This window comes from Babylonia areolata, chromosome 9, assembly GCF_041734735.1.
Source record: "Babylonia areolata isolate BAREFJ2019XMU chromosome 9, ASM4173473v1, whole genome shotgun sequence".
NCBI lineage: Eukaryota > Metazoa > Mollusca > Gastropoda > Neogastropoda > Buccinidae > Babylonia > Babylonia areolata.
Window position 1 is genome coordinate 43,164,036 of NC_134884.1, and position 14,478 is coordinate 43,178,513.

At 48.4% G+C, this 14,478-nt stretch overlaps 1 protein-coding gene across 5 annotated transcripts in view; it reads right to left on the reverse strand.

The window, feature by feature from the left end:
- The window catches only part of LOC143285485 (sodium- and chloride-dependent transporter XTRP3-like), a 52,342-nt gene that overhangs the window by 8,449 nt on the left and 29,415 nt on the right, over window positions 1-14,478 (reverse strand). For all 5 annotated transcript variants that reach the window (XM_076592810.1, XM_076592809.1, XM_076592808.1 and 2 more), the window contains exons 4-6: window positions 13,548-13,843; window positions 7,034-7,213; window positions 5,931-6,041 (exon numbers count right to left, since the gene is read on the reverse strand). In XM_076592810.1, coding sequence (XP_076448925.1) covers window positions 5,931-6,041; window positions 7,034-7,213; window positions 13,548-13,843 — 587 coding nt within the window. The remainder of the gene's footprint in view (window positions 1-5,930; window positions 6,042-7,033; window positions 7,214-13,547; window positions 13,844-14,478) is intronic.

Below are 14,478 nucleotides of genomic sequence, written 5' to 3' on the forward strand. Positions count from 1 at the left end.
AGTTAATACTGGGGGGTTCATCAGGTAGTCCATCTGGACACAGTGATACAGGGATGGGATTCAGTTAATACTGGGGGGTTCATCAGGTAGTCCATCTGGACACAGTGATACAGGGATGGGATTCAGTTAATACTGGGGGGTTCATCAGATAGTGCAGCTGGACACAGAGATACGGGTAGGGGTGAGCTTCAGTTAACATTGGGGGTTCATGAAATAGCCCATCGAGATACAGGGTTAGTTGGGTAATCCGTCTGGACACAGAATAGAATGCCTTCAGTTAACATTGAGGGTTCATAAAACAGTCCATCAAGACACAAAATAGAGCGCCTTGTATAAACATCGAGGATTCATCAGGTAGTCTATGCAGACACAGAACATAGGGGTGTCTTCACTTTACACTGGGGGTTCATCGGGTAGTCCATCTGGACATGGAAAACAGTTCGGGTGGGCTTCAGTTAACATTTAGGGGTTCGTTTTGTAATCTCTCTAGACACAGAATAGAGAGCTTCAGTTAACATTCAGGGGTTCGTTGTGTAATCTCTCTAGACACAGAATAGAGAGCTTCAGTCAATATTGGTGGTTCGTTGTGTAGTCCATCTGGACACAGAACACAGGAGTGGGCTTCAGTTAACATCGAGGGTTAATCGGGTAGTCCATCTAGACACAGCGCCTTCAGTTAACGATGGGGGTTCGTCTGGTAGTCCATATAGACACGGAACACAAGAGTGGCTTCAGTTAACACTGGGGGTTTGTCTGGCAAACCGTCGAGACACAAACTGTTCAGTTAACATGAAGGGTTCATAAAAGAGTCCATCGAGATACAGGAAATAGAGTGCCTTCAGTTAACATCGGGGGTTCTTCAGGTGGTCCATCTTGACACAGAACACAGCTAGGAGTGGCTTCTGGGGGTTCCGTGTTCAAATCTCGGTGACGGCGCCTGGTGGGTAAACGGTGCATATTTGTGTCCGATCTCCCAGGTCAGAAGACCAAATATGCACGTTAAAGACCCTGCAGTCCATGTCAGCTTTAGGTAGGTTATGGAAACAAGAACATACCCAGCATGTGCACCCCCGAAAACTGAGTATGGCAGCCTACATGGCGGGATAGATAAACAAAACGGTCATACACGTAAAATGCTACATGTCTGTAAGAGTGTGTGTGTGTGTGTGTGTGTGTGTGTGTGTGTGTGTGTGTGTGTGTGTGTGCATCCCACTGAAACCTGATTGAATGACACAGGAAAACGAATGGTGAGTGCCCAATAGCAGCTGTCAGTCGGCTGTACCCAGGTAGGCAGCCTGTTGTGCAAATGACTCCGTGTTTAAAAAAGCGCTCAGAGCTTAGTCTCCGACCGAGGATAGGCGCTGTAAAAGCATCCATATCATTCACTCAAGACCGAAATCACACAAATCATGCACTTTACCGTGGACCTCCGTATTGCTCAACCCATACAAGCCCTTTCATCAGCAAGAGATGTACAGGCTTGGGCCACCGCCTTATCACCTTACGGAAAGCAAAAGGGGGAGCAATCAGATCGGCAATGGGGAACAACTCTAACTGACACCGCCAATACAACCAAATGCTGATCTGGCGTCTCCGTGTCACATTCAGATGGCGAGACACACATTTGCCGTCACTTTGGACTTTTAAAAGAATTAGCGGTTTGTTTGTTGTTGTTTTTCAACGAAAAAGGGAACATGACTCTCTCTCTCTCTCTCTCTCTCTCTCTCTCTCTCTCTCTCTTTCAGCCTTACTGTATTGTGGCCCAAGGCCTATGTGCACTAAAACATTTCTGATTTCTGAGTTCTCTCACCTTCTATCTCTCTCGACAGGAGATGAACTGATAGAGACTATCCGTACATGGGTCGGACGAGGAGCACGGAGACAAGAACGAGAAAAGGAAAGGGAGACAGACAGACAGACACACAGACAGTAGACATATTGGCAGACAGACAGGCCGAGGCCGAGATGGAGACACAAAGAGATAACGATAACGATAACACAAAGAGAGGGAGGGGGAGACAGACAGACAGACAGACAGACAGACAAAGGCAAAAATTGACACAGACAGAAGGAGAGAAAAAGAGAGAGAGAGGAGGGGGTGAAAGAGAAAGGGACATAGAGAGAGAGAGACAGAGAGAGTGAGAGAGAGACAAAGACAGGGAGACAGAGACACAAAAAGAGACTGACTTCCTTCTTGACGGACTGTATGGATAAACTAGAGTCCAAGGCTTTGTTAAGAGAGAGAGACAGAGACAGAGACACAGAGAGAGAGAGAGAGAGAGAGAGAGAGAAAACTGATAAAATTCACAGGACATGGTCAGATAAAGATGAGAAGGGACGGTGGACAGAGGGAGCCTCGAGGCAGACCGACAGACAGATAGTGACCGAGGCACACAGAGAGAGAGAGAGAGAGACAGACAGACAGACAGACAGACAGACAGAGAGACAGAGACAGAGACAGACAGAGAGAGAACTGATGAAATTCACAGGACATGGTCTGATAAAGATGAGGAGGGACGGTGGACAGAGGGAGCCTCGAGGCAGAACGACAGACAGATAGTGACCGAGGCACAGAGAGAGAGAGAGAGAGAGAGAGAGAGAGAGAGAGAGAGAGAGAGAGAGAACTGATGAGATTCACAGGACATGGTCTGGGAAAGATGAGGAGGGACGGTGGACAGAGGGAGAGGGGGCCTGGGTACAGACAGACAGACACACAGATTGACAGATAGACAGATGCGGACACACAATCACAGACAGTAAGAAACAGACAGACAAGCAGACAGACAGACAAGAGACACGAAAACAAACACATCAAACAGACAGTAAGAAACAGACGGACAAGCAAACAGACAGACAGACAGACAGACAGTCAGGCAAACAACTAACGTACACAGGCAGAGGTGAAAAAGACACATAGTGAGAGACAGAGAGAGGAAAAAGAAGACACAGAAACCAAGACAGAGACAGAGAGAGGAAAAAGAAGACACAGAAACCAGGACAGAGACAGAGAGTCGGAAACACAAAGACAATACAGAGAGACACAGACAGACACACAGACACACAGACACACAGACAAGCAAAAAGACCGACTGACAGACAAATAGACAGACAGACAGACAGACAGACAAAGCAGACAGACAGACAAGCAAAAAGGCCGACACACAGACAAACAGACAAGCAAAAAGACTGACAGACAGACAAACAGACAAGCAAAAAGACTGAACAGACAGGACAAACAGACAAGCAAAAAGACCGACACACAGAACAAACAGACAAGCAAAAAGACCGACTGACAGACAGACAAACAGACAAGCAAAAAGACCGACACACAGACAAACAGACAAGCAAAAAGACCGACTGACAGACAGACAAACAGACAAGCAAAAAGACCGACACACAGACAAACAGACAAGCAAAAAGACCGACTGACAGACAGACTGACAGACAAGCAAAAAGACCGACACACAGACAGACAAGCAAAAAGACCGACAGACAGACAGACAAGCAAAAAGACGACCGACACACAGACACAGACAGAGACAGACAAGCAAAACGATCGACACACAAACAGACAGACAGACAAGCAAAAAGACCGACTTATAAACAGACAGACAGACAGACAAGCAAAAAGACCGACACACAGACAAATAGACAGACAAGCAAAACGATCGACACACAAACAGACAGGCAGACAAGCAAAAAGACCAACTGACAGACAGACAGACAAGCAAAAAGACCGAATGACAGACCGACAGACAGACAGACAAGCAAAAAGACCGAATGACAGACCGACAGACAGACAGACAAGCAAAAAGACCGAATGACAGACAGACCGACAGACAGACAGACAAGCAAAAAGACCGAATGACAGACCGACCGACAGACAGACAGACAGACAAGCAAAAAGACCGAATGACAAACAGACAGACAGACAGACAAGCAAAAAGACCGAATGACAGACAGACAGACAGACAAGCAGACAGACTGACTGACAGTCAGACATACAAACAGGCACGAACAGCTCTGGAACCAAACGCCCGGCACCAGATGGTCCCAGTTTCAGTCACCATGGCAACGCACTCCTCTCCCGACAAGAGGAGCAAAGGTCAGCAGAGATCACATGAACTCGTGGCCACTGACTGATTGACTGACTGGGCTGTTACGTGACGTAGGCAACTGTGCCCACCACTACCATCATGGTTTCAGTTTCAGTGCAAAAAAGGTGAGGCGTTCAAGCGGTGCGGGCTGACCCATACGCGCGACATCACATCTGCTAAAGCAAGCATAGGTAAATAACGTGGAGTGATAGCCTAGAGGTAACGCGTCCGCATTGGAAGCGAGAGAATCTGAGCGCACTGGTTCGAATCACGGCTCAGCCGCCGATATTTTCTCCCCCTCCACCAGACCTTGAGTGGTGGTCTGGGCGCTAGTCATTCGGATGAGACGATAAACCGAGGTCCCGTGTGCAGCATGCACTTAGCGCGTGTAAAAGAACCCACGGCAACAAAAAGGTTGTTCCTGGCAAAATTCTGAAGAAAAATCCACTTCGATAGGAAAAACAAATAAAACTACACGCAGGAAAAAATACAAAAAAATGTGGGTGGCGCTGTAGTATAGCGACGCGCTCTCCCTGGAGAGAGCAGCCCGAATTTCACACAGTGAAATCTGTTGTGATAAAAATTAAAAAAAAGAAATACAAATACAAATAAGAGGAGCCCTGCTCCGTTGTGGATTTGATCCCCGACATCTTAATAATAATGATAATAATAATGGATACTTATATAGCACACTATCCAGAAATCTGCTCTAGGTGCTTTACAAAAACGCTTTTGTTAACATAAAACATTATATCTATGTTACATACACACACCAAAATGTGACCACACACACACACACACACACACACACACACACACACACACACACATCTTTCGTTGATTCCTTGACTTGATTCTCTACCACAGGGCTATAACTGTACTACGATAAGTCAGTCCTCAGTCAGTATGCTGATATTTCAGTATCATTTAAGGGAAACTTACAATTCAAGACTCAAAAAACGTATTGCTCGAGGATAAAGATTTCAAGTCGGGAATGAATTGCCTGGTCTTTCCAATCTGTCCCTGTTGCAACAACAGCTACAATTATACAATTATAACAACATATAACAGCAGCAAGAACAAGGAGCAAAACAGAGAAAGAGGCACAGAGAGAGAGAGAGAGAGAGAGAGAGAGAGAGAGAGAGAGAGAGAGAGAGAGAGAATGCAGAAGTGTTTTGCTGCAAATTGTTGGAGGTAAAGTCCTATTTAACATCCTAAATTATTGCACCTATTTTACCGGCAATTTTTCTGCATGTACGAAACGATAGTACCATTAGTAGATGTTTTAACCCACCTTCAGTGGCTTTTGACTCTCTTTTTTTTTTGTACGCTATTTTTACTCAATTTTGATGCAAATTCAGTCACTAAACAAAAGTGCCACCATCTTGCTTCTTCCGTTTTTGCTCCCACAAACCACGAAAATGTAACCAAGAAGTGCGATAATTTAGGATGCTAAAATAGGACATTAACCACAGAAGTCTTTTACTGCAAATTGCTGACTAAAATTCAAAGAGGATCGAATGCCTAGAACTCATTAACTCACTCAGTACGGCCAGTCCTCTCTTCTCCTCTACACAGACCCCTCGGATGTCCAGTGGGTGTCTGAATGACCCAACCTTTAGCTTCCGTCGTCAGAATTGTGGTATTCTTTGTCAACATTCACCTCTTCAGTATAAGAGCGTTCCGCTTGCAATATTTTGATGATGGTAACTGGGATGAAACGCTGTTAACGTCGTCTCTTTCGCCGTTCGTATGGAGAGAGTTAACGGAACACCACATCACAAATCACACAGAACCGAACACACCAACCCAAGAACTCCCACGCCATCTTACCTTTGGGGTCAACATATGCAAAAGACCTGCAGTGGCGCCACGCAGTGTGAGGCCCCGGATGAAGAAAATGGTCAGCACGACGTAAGGGAAGGTGGCTGTGAAGTACACCACCTGGAAAAAAAAAAAACCAACAACATAATCACCACGACCTGTTAGTGCGATGATGAGCTATAGTGTATCTCTCCATCTGTGTCACTGTCACCGGAGCCCCTGCATGTGATGAGTAAGCAAGGAACACAAAATGTTAGCCCTTGTATTGTATTGTATTGTATTGTATTGTATTGTATTGTATTGTACTGTATTGTATTGTGTTGTTTTGTATTACTTTTTTTATCACAACAGATTTCTCTGTGTGAATTTGGGGCTGTCTCCCCATGGAGATCGTGTCGCTACACTGAGAGCGCCACCCTTTTTTGTTTGGTTCTTTTTTTCTTTTTTCTTCTTTCTATTCTTTCTGTCTGCAGTTTTATTTGTTTTCCTATCGAAGTGGATTTTTCTACAGAATTTTGCCAGGCACAGCTTTTCTGTTGCCGTAGGTTCTTTTTACGTTTGCTAAGTGCATGCTGCCCACTGGACCTGGGTTTATCGTCTCATCCGAAAGACTAACAAGTAAACAAGTAACAAACACACAACGTTAGCCCCTGCACCGTGACAAGCAACAAACACACGACGTTAGCCCCTGCACCGTGACAAGTAACAAACACACAACGTTAGCCCCTGCACCGTGACAAGTAACAAACACACAACGTTAGCCCCTGCACCGTGACAAGTAACAAACACACAACGTTAGCCCCTGCACCGTGACAAGTAACAAACACACGACGTTAGCCCCTGCACCGTGACAAGTAACAAACACACAACGTTAGCCCCTGCACCGTGACAAGTAACAAACACACAACGTTAGCCCCTGCACCGTGACAAGTAACAAACACACGACGTTAGCCCCTGCACCGTGACAAGTAACAAACACACGACGTTAGCCCCTGCACCGTGACAAGTAACAAACACACGACGTTAGCCCCTGCACCGTGACAAGTAACAAACACACAACGTTAGCCCCTGCACCGTGACAAGTAACAAACACACAGCGCCAGCCCCCGCACCTTCCCGGAGGACTTGATGCCTTTGCAGATGCAGAGGTAGACGACCAGCCAGGAGAAGATGAGGCAGAGCAGCATCTTCCACTTGATGCCGTCCGACTGGTCGATGCCCGGGGACGTGTCCAGGGCCACCCGATACCAGTAGTAGGACGTCGCCCCGGCAACATCACACTCCGGAACCACCTGACAGAATACACAATATAAACCGAAACAAAAATAAAACAAACAGAATGGGCGTGGAGGTTGGCACATGGGATCTTTTGATTTTTTTGTTTTCCTTCTGGATTGCTGAAAAGATTGGTGAATGGATAATGAGCAGGTTGGTAAGTGGATGATAGCTGGATTGTGAATGGATCTGTGGATGGATGGATGGATGAGCGGAGTGGTAGGTGGATAGCTAAGCTGTAAATGATTTCTCACTGTAATGGAGAAACCATCGATAATACAGCCCTCACCATGCTGTTGGCCCAACTGTAAACTTGTGTCAATCTGTGATATAAGCTAGGTGTAGGTCCTGTGACCACTATACAATAAAAGGTGGATGATAGCTGGGTGGGTGTGGATAAATGGATGGGTGGTGAGCGGGTGGTTTACAGGTTGGCGTATGACTTACAGGATAAGCGTAAAAGTAGGAAGAAAGAAAAATATATAACAATTTTTAAAAGAAAATCATTAGAAAGAAAAAAAGAAACAAAGAAACAGGCAAATGGATTTCAACCCCACCACCACCCCCACTCAACGAGTTTACAATAATGAATGTCAACACAATCATTTAAATAATGAACTCATTTCGTTTTTTGTTGTTTTTTTGTTTGTTTGTTTTTTGTTTTGTTTGGGTTTTTTTGGTTTTTTGTTGTTGTTTTTGTTTTGTTTTGTTTTGTGGGTTTTTTTTGTTGTTGTTTGTTTGTTTTTATACCCGGACTTTCTTGGGTCGACCACCGTTTTATTTTGTATTTACATCACATAACGTCAAAGTAATCAATAGCATTTATGGAATAAATACAACTTTTCATTTACTGATTAGGGGCTTGTTACAATAATATGGCAGGAAAATGAACAAGTCATACAATTAAGTGTTTTCAAAACTTGGAATTTTTTTTTTTTCAACTTCATTCATACACAATTCTACGTCTGTCTGTTTCTACGTATATGGACAATCACGTTGCAAAACTTCAGTGTTGGAAGATAGTTTGGTTTGTCTCGGGGGGGTTGGGGAGGGGGCGTTGGGGGGTTGGGGGGGGGGCATTGGGGGTGGGCGGGGTGGGGGGGGTTCGTGCTCTGGTGTGCTTTCTGTGTGCATGTTTGTCTCTTTCTCACTTCTCATTTCAGCTCGTTTTGTTTAATGACTGCTTCAGGTCCACAAGTGTTCGTGGAAATGTTAAACACATGTCGGTGTTTGTTCGTTTTGTATCATTCGGAGAAACGAATGAGTTCATGTGCATGTGCCTGTGCTTTGGTGTGTGAGTGTGTTTGAGGTTTAAGTGTGGATGGGTGTTTGTATGCCCGCGCATCTCTCTCTCTCTCTCTCTCTCTCTCTCTCTCTCTCTCTCTCACACACACACACACACACACACACACACACACACACACACACACATTCATCGATACAGATACAGGAAACCCAATGATAATGATTTGAATTGCCCTTTACGCCAAAGAGAAAAAGAAGATGAAGTACATTTGGTGCCGAGCTGTCCAGCTCTTGAAGAGGTAAGAGAAAACATATATTCCATCCAATATTACCGACAGTCGTGTAAATGCAAGTTCAGTTTGTTGATGTCTTCAAAAATGGCAAAATGATGTGTGCAATTTGTCCATCTTCTTGCACAATGCGTTTAAATTGAGAGAAATTGCAACTTCATAATACGTTTTGCTATTATAAATGTTGTCTCGTGTTGTTGTTGTATTTCTTTGTGTCTGTTCAAACGAATGCGACGCAACATACATGTGTGTGCACCCCTTCATAGGGGCTATGGCCAAATGAATAAAATATCCGTATCCGTATCCGTATCCGTATCTCTCTCTCTCTCTCTCTCTCTCTCTCTCTCTCTCAGTCCATCTATCTATCTCTTATTCTATCTCTATCTCTCTCTCGGTCCGGGCATGCATGGATACAAGTGCGGGTAAGTGAGAGAGTGTGTTTGCACGCATGTGCGTTTTGTAAATGTTCGCGCGTAGGTTTAAATCTATGTATGTATGTGTGTGTGTGTGTGTGTGTCTGTGTCTGTGTCTGTGTGTCTGTGTGTCTGTGTGTGTCAGTGTGTGTCCGGCTGTGTGTGTGTCTGTGTCTGTGCATAAGTGCGCGCAATCGCGTGTGTGTGAATGTCTAGCTGTGTCCGCGAGGGAGTGTTATTGTACGTTAATACGATTCGTTACACGGCCTGTCCCGAGCTGACACTAAACACCTGCTGAACATTTCTGTTATTCTCCCGCAAACGTCTGTGGTGCAGAAGCTATATAAATGAATAAATAGTAGACGTTAATTCGTCTTGAGTGACAGTCCGAACCAGTAACGTGAACCAAAAACATCTTCTGTAACAACCGGTGATTTGCTATAACCATTGGATTTCCCGGCTGTCTAAACGGGGACGGTGAGGAGGGAGACTGTGGAAGTCTTCAAATCACAAGACAGCTTCAACAGTTCGTGCTGACGATCCAGTAAGTCTGGCACAAATTGACGGGAGCTGTGGTCATCAGACTATGGAATGCAATAACGGTGTGGGGTGGTGGGGGGAACAGAAAGCACATGCTCGTCAAATTTTGGGGTGTTTTTGATTAATAACAAATCTGGGTGGTGGAGGGAGGGTATTTAATCTGACGTTTACACGGCAAATATGACGGTAAGGGAAGGGACAAGGGGTGATTCATCAGGACAAAAAGTTTGACAGAATTTGCCTGATGCGTCTGTTTCTGTTTCTGTTTGTCCTGTGTCTCCAATTGTCTGTTTGTCTGTCTCTCCCCTCCTCCCCTCTCTCTCTCTCTCTCTCTCTCCCTCTCTCTCTCTCTCTCCCTCTCTCTCTCTCTCTCTCTCACTCTCTCTCTCTCAAGAAGAAAAGAATCAGAACCACCTGAACTCCCCACTGTAAGACTGTGTGTAATGAGACAGAGACATGACTGATTTTAGACCCAGTGTTAGCGGATTCTGACTTAACATGATGTTATTGTAGCCACTGCGCAAGTGTAAACGGTCCCTTAACACACACGCCCTCTCCACGAGATATATTTGTTCCAAACCCTCTTTTTTTCTTTTCTTTTTGTTACCTTTCCTTGCGGGAGATTGAGAAAGACATTTTATTCATCTATCTTATTAGTTCGTCTTTGAACTGTCAGGCCGGCTGAAAGTAATCTTTACTGCATGAAACAAGAGGGGGGTGGGGAGAAACTCACTCGAGAAAATGACAGGCACTTTTGACAAAAAATGGTATGACTGTATTCTCTGTTTGACTGACGAATCATGCGCACCCTACATTGCTGATCATTATTATGAGATTCGTTAATCCGGTAAGTGTGTTGGCATATCAGAAGGTGTAGAAAAAAACCCACCAAAACAACAGCAACAACTACACCCGCATGTGTTGTCAATGAGTGGATTACTTTTTGAAATGTCTCGACGAAAAATAGGTTTACAGTGTCAGAATAAGTTTTTACCGCCGGGATTCTGCTTTTCTCTTCTCTGTTTCCTTATTCTGTTGCTGTTTGTAATTATATGTCGTGTTTTTGAAACTTTTTTTTTCCTAATACCACACACACACTCTCTCTCTCTCTATCACACACACACACACACACACACACACACACACACACACACACACACACACACACACAATCACTCATTCACTCACTCACTCACCCACTCATACACAAACACATATACGCACACACGCACGCGCACGCACGCACACACACACACACACACACACACACACACACACACGTGTGTGTGTGTGTCTGTGTGGCTGTGCGTGTCTGTGTGTCTGTGTGACTGTGTCTGTGTCTCTGTGTGTGAATGCATGCATACGTATATGATCATGTATGTGAGAGTGTGTATATGAGAGTGTTAATGTGTATGTGTGTGTCCCTGTGTGTGTGTGTGTGTCTGTGTGTGTCTGTGTTTGTGTGTGTACGTCAATGAGTGTGTGTGTGTGTGTGTGTGTGTGTGTGTGTGTCTGTGTCTGTGTTTGTGTGTGTACGTCAATGAGTGTGTGTGTGTGTGTGTGTGTGTGTGATAGTCACCACCACCACAGCATTGCTCCACCATACCCACTCCCAACCACCCACACCCACAATACAACACCCACCTAAACACACTCCACACACCTCACACCCACACACCCTCACCCCACACACCTCACACCACACACCCCTCACACCCACACACCCTCACGCCCCACACACACCCTCACCACACAACCCTCACACCACACACCACTCCCCACACCCGACACACACCCTCACACCACACACACTCACACCCTCACACCACACACCACACACACACACACACACACCTCACACACACCCTCACTCCACACACACCCTCTACCCCAACCACACCCTCACCCACCCTCCACACACCCTCACCACACCCCTCACCCCCACCACACCTCACCCCACACACACCCTAACCCCCTTACCCCCCACACCTCACCCACCACACCCCCCCAACACCCTCAACCCCACCACACCCACCACACCCCAACACCCACCCACACACACCCCACCCACCCCCCTACCCACACCACTCACACCCCACCACCCCCCCACACCTCCCCCACACACACCCTACACCCAACCCTCACCCACACACACCCCACCCCCACACACCACTCCACACCACCCACCCACACACACCTCACACCCCACACCCCGCCCCCACCCTCACCCAACCACCTCACCCCCACACCTCACGCCCCAACCCTCACACCACTACCCTCACCCCACACCCCCCACCCACACACCCTCACCACACACCCTCACCCACACACCTCACCCACACACCCCCACCCACCCCTCACCCCCACACTCCCCCCACACCACACCACACACCCTCACCCCACACACCCCTCACACCACACACCCTCACCCTCACACCACACACCCTTACCCCACACACCCTCACCCACACACACCCCACACCCCACACACCCTCACACCACACACCCTCACTCCACACACACCCTTACCCCACACACACCTCACCCCACACACCCTTACCCCACACACACCCTCACCCACACACCCTCACCCCACACACACCCTCACCCCACACACACCCATTACCCACACACCCTTACCCCACACACACCCTCACCCCACACACACCCTCACCCCACACACCCTCACACCACACACCCTTACCCCACACACACCCTCACACTACACACCGTCACCCCACACACACCCTCACACACACACCCTTACCCCACACACACTCACACCCCACACACACCCTCACACCACACACCCTCACACCACACACCCTCACCCCACACACACCCTCACACCACACACCCTCACACCACACACCCTCACCCACACACCCTCCACACCACACACCCTCCCACCACACACCCTCACCCACAACACACTCACACCACACACCCTCACCCCAAACACCACTCACACCACCCACCCTCACACCCCACACACCTCCCCACCCACACACCCTCACCACCACACACCCTCACACCACCACACCCTCACCCACAACAACCCTCACACCCCCACACCACCCTCACACCACCACTCCCTCACCCCACACACCCTCACAACCACACACCTCACTCCCACACACCCTCACAACCACACACCCTCCACCCCACACCACCCTCGCCCCCCCACATCCCTTCCCCCACCCACCCTCACCCCCCACACCCTCACCCCACACCACCCTCACACCACCACCCCTCACCCCACACACCCTCACACCACCACACCCCTCACCCCACACACCCTCACACCACACACCCTCACCCTCACACCACCAACACCCACACACCCTCACCTCACACCACACACCCTTACCCCACACACCCTCACCCCACACACACCCTCACACACACCACCCTCACCCCACACACACCCTCACACCACACACCCTCACCCCACCACACACCCTCCACCACACCCCACTCACACCCACACACCCTCACACCCCACACACACCCTCACACCACACATCCTCACCCTCACACCACACACACTCACACCACACACCCTCACCCCCCACACACCCTCACCACACACACTCACACCACACACCCTCACACCCCACACACACCCTCACACCACACACCCTCACCCCACACACACCCTCACACCACACACACCCTCACACCACACACCCTCACCCCACACACACCCTCACACCACACACCCTCACCCCACACACCCTCACACCACACACCCTCACCCCACACACACCCTCACACCACACACCCTCACACCCCACACACACCCTCACCACACACCCTCACCCCACACACACCCTCACACCCTCACACCCCCACACCCTCACCCTGGTGACGTTGCTGCCGTCGCCCAGCAGCTCAGTGGGGCAGTGGGCCCAGGGCAAAGGGCTCTGGAAGGAGTTGAAGAGGTAGAAGAAGCACCACATGATAATGGCGTTGTAGTAGATGGCCACACAGTAGGACGTGACGGCGCTCGCCAGCCCCACGCCGCCCATCAGGGGGTGCACCTTGTTCCACACGCCCACGGACCCCATGCGCATCTTCTGGCCGATCGCCAGCTCCAGGTACAGCAGGGGCATGCCCTCCACGAACAGCATCAGGAGGTAGGGGATGAGGAAGGCCCCTGTGGTGAGAGGGGGAGAGAGGGAGAGAGAAAAAAAATGATGTTTTTTTTAAATTATTTTTATGATGGTTTTTAATATGCATGCTCATGCGTAGATGTGTGTGTGTGTGTGTGTGGTTGTGTGTGTGTGTGTGTGTGTGTGTGTGTGTGTGTGTGTGTGTGTGTGTGTGTGTGTGAATCAGAATCAGAATCAGAATCATATTTATTTGTCATGAAAACCGTGTGGGGGGGGGGGGGGGGGGGTGTGTGTGTGTGTGTGTGTGTGTGTGTGTGTGTGTGTGCGTGTGCGTGCGTGTGTGTGTGCGCGCGCGCGCGTGTGTGTGTGTGTGTTATTTTGTTTGTTTGTTTTTACAGAGAGACAAAGCAATCGCCTCGGAACTGAAACTTCTTCCATATTCATTGCCCCCCACCTCCGCCCCCCCTTCCCTGCCCCCTCCACCTTACCCACCCGTCTCCGCTTCGCCTCCCTGCAAAAACCTCTCTCCACACTGAACTGTTCTTCTCCCCCTCCACCCACACCCCCTTTCCTCCCTCTCCCCCTCCTCACACCCCTCGTGTCCTTTAACTCACTCAGTACGGCCAGACCTCTCTTCTCCTCTACACCGGCAGACCCCTCGGATGTCCAGTGGGTGTCT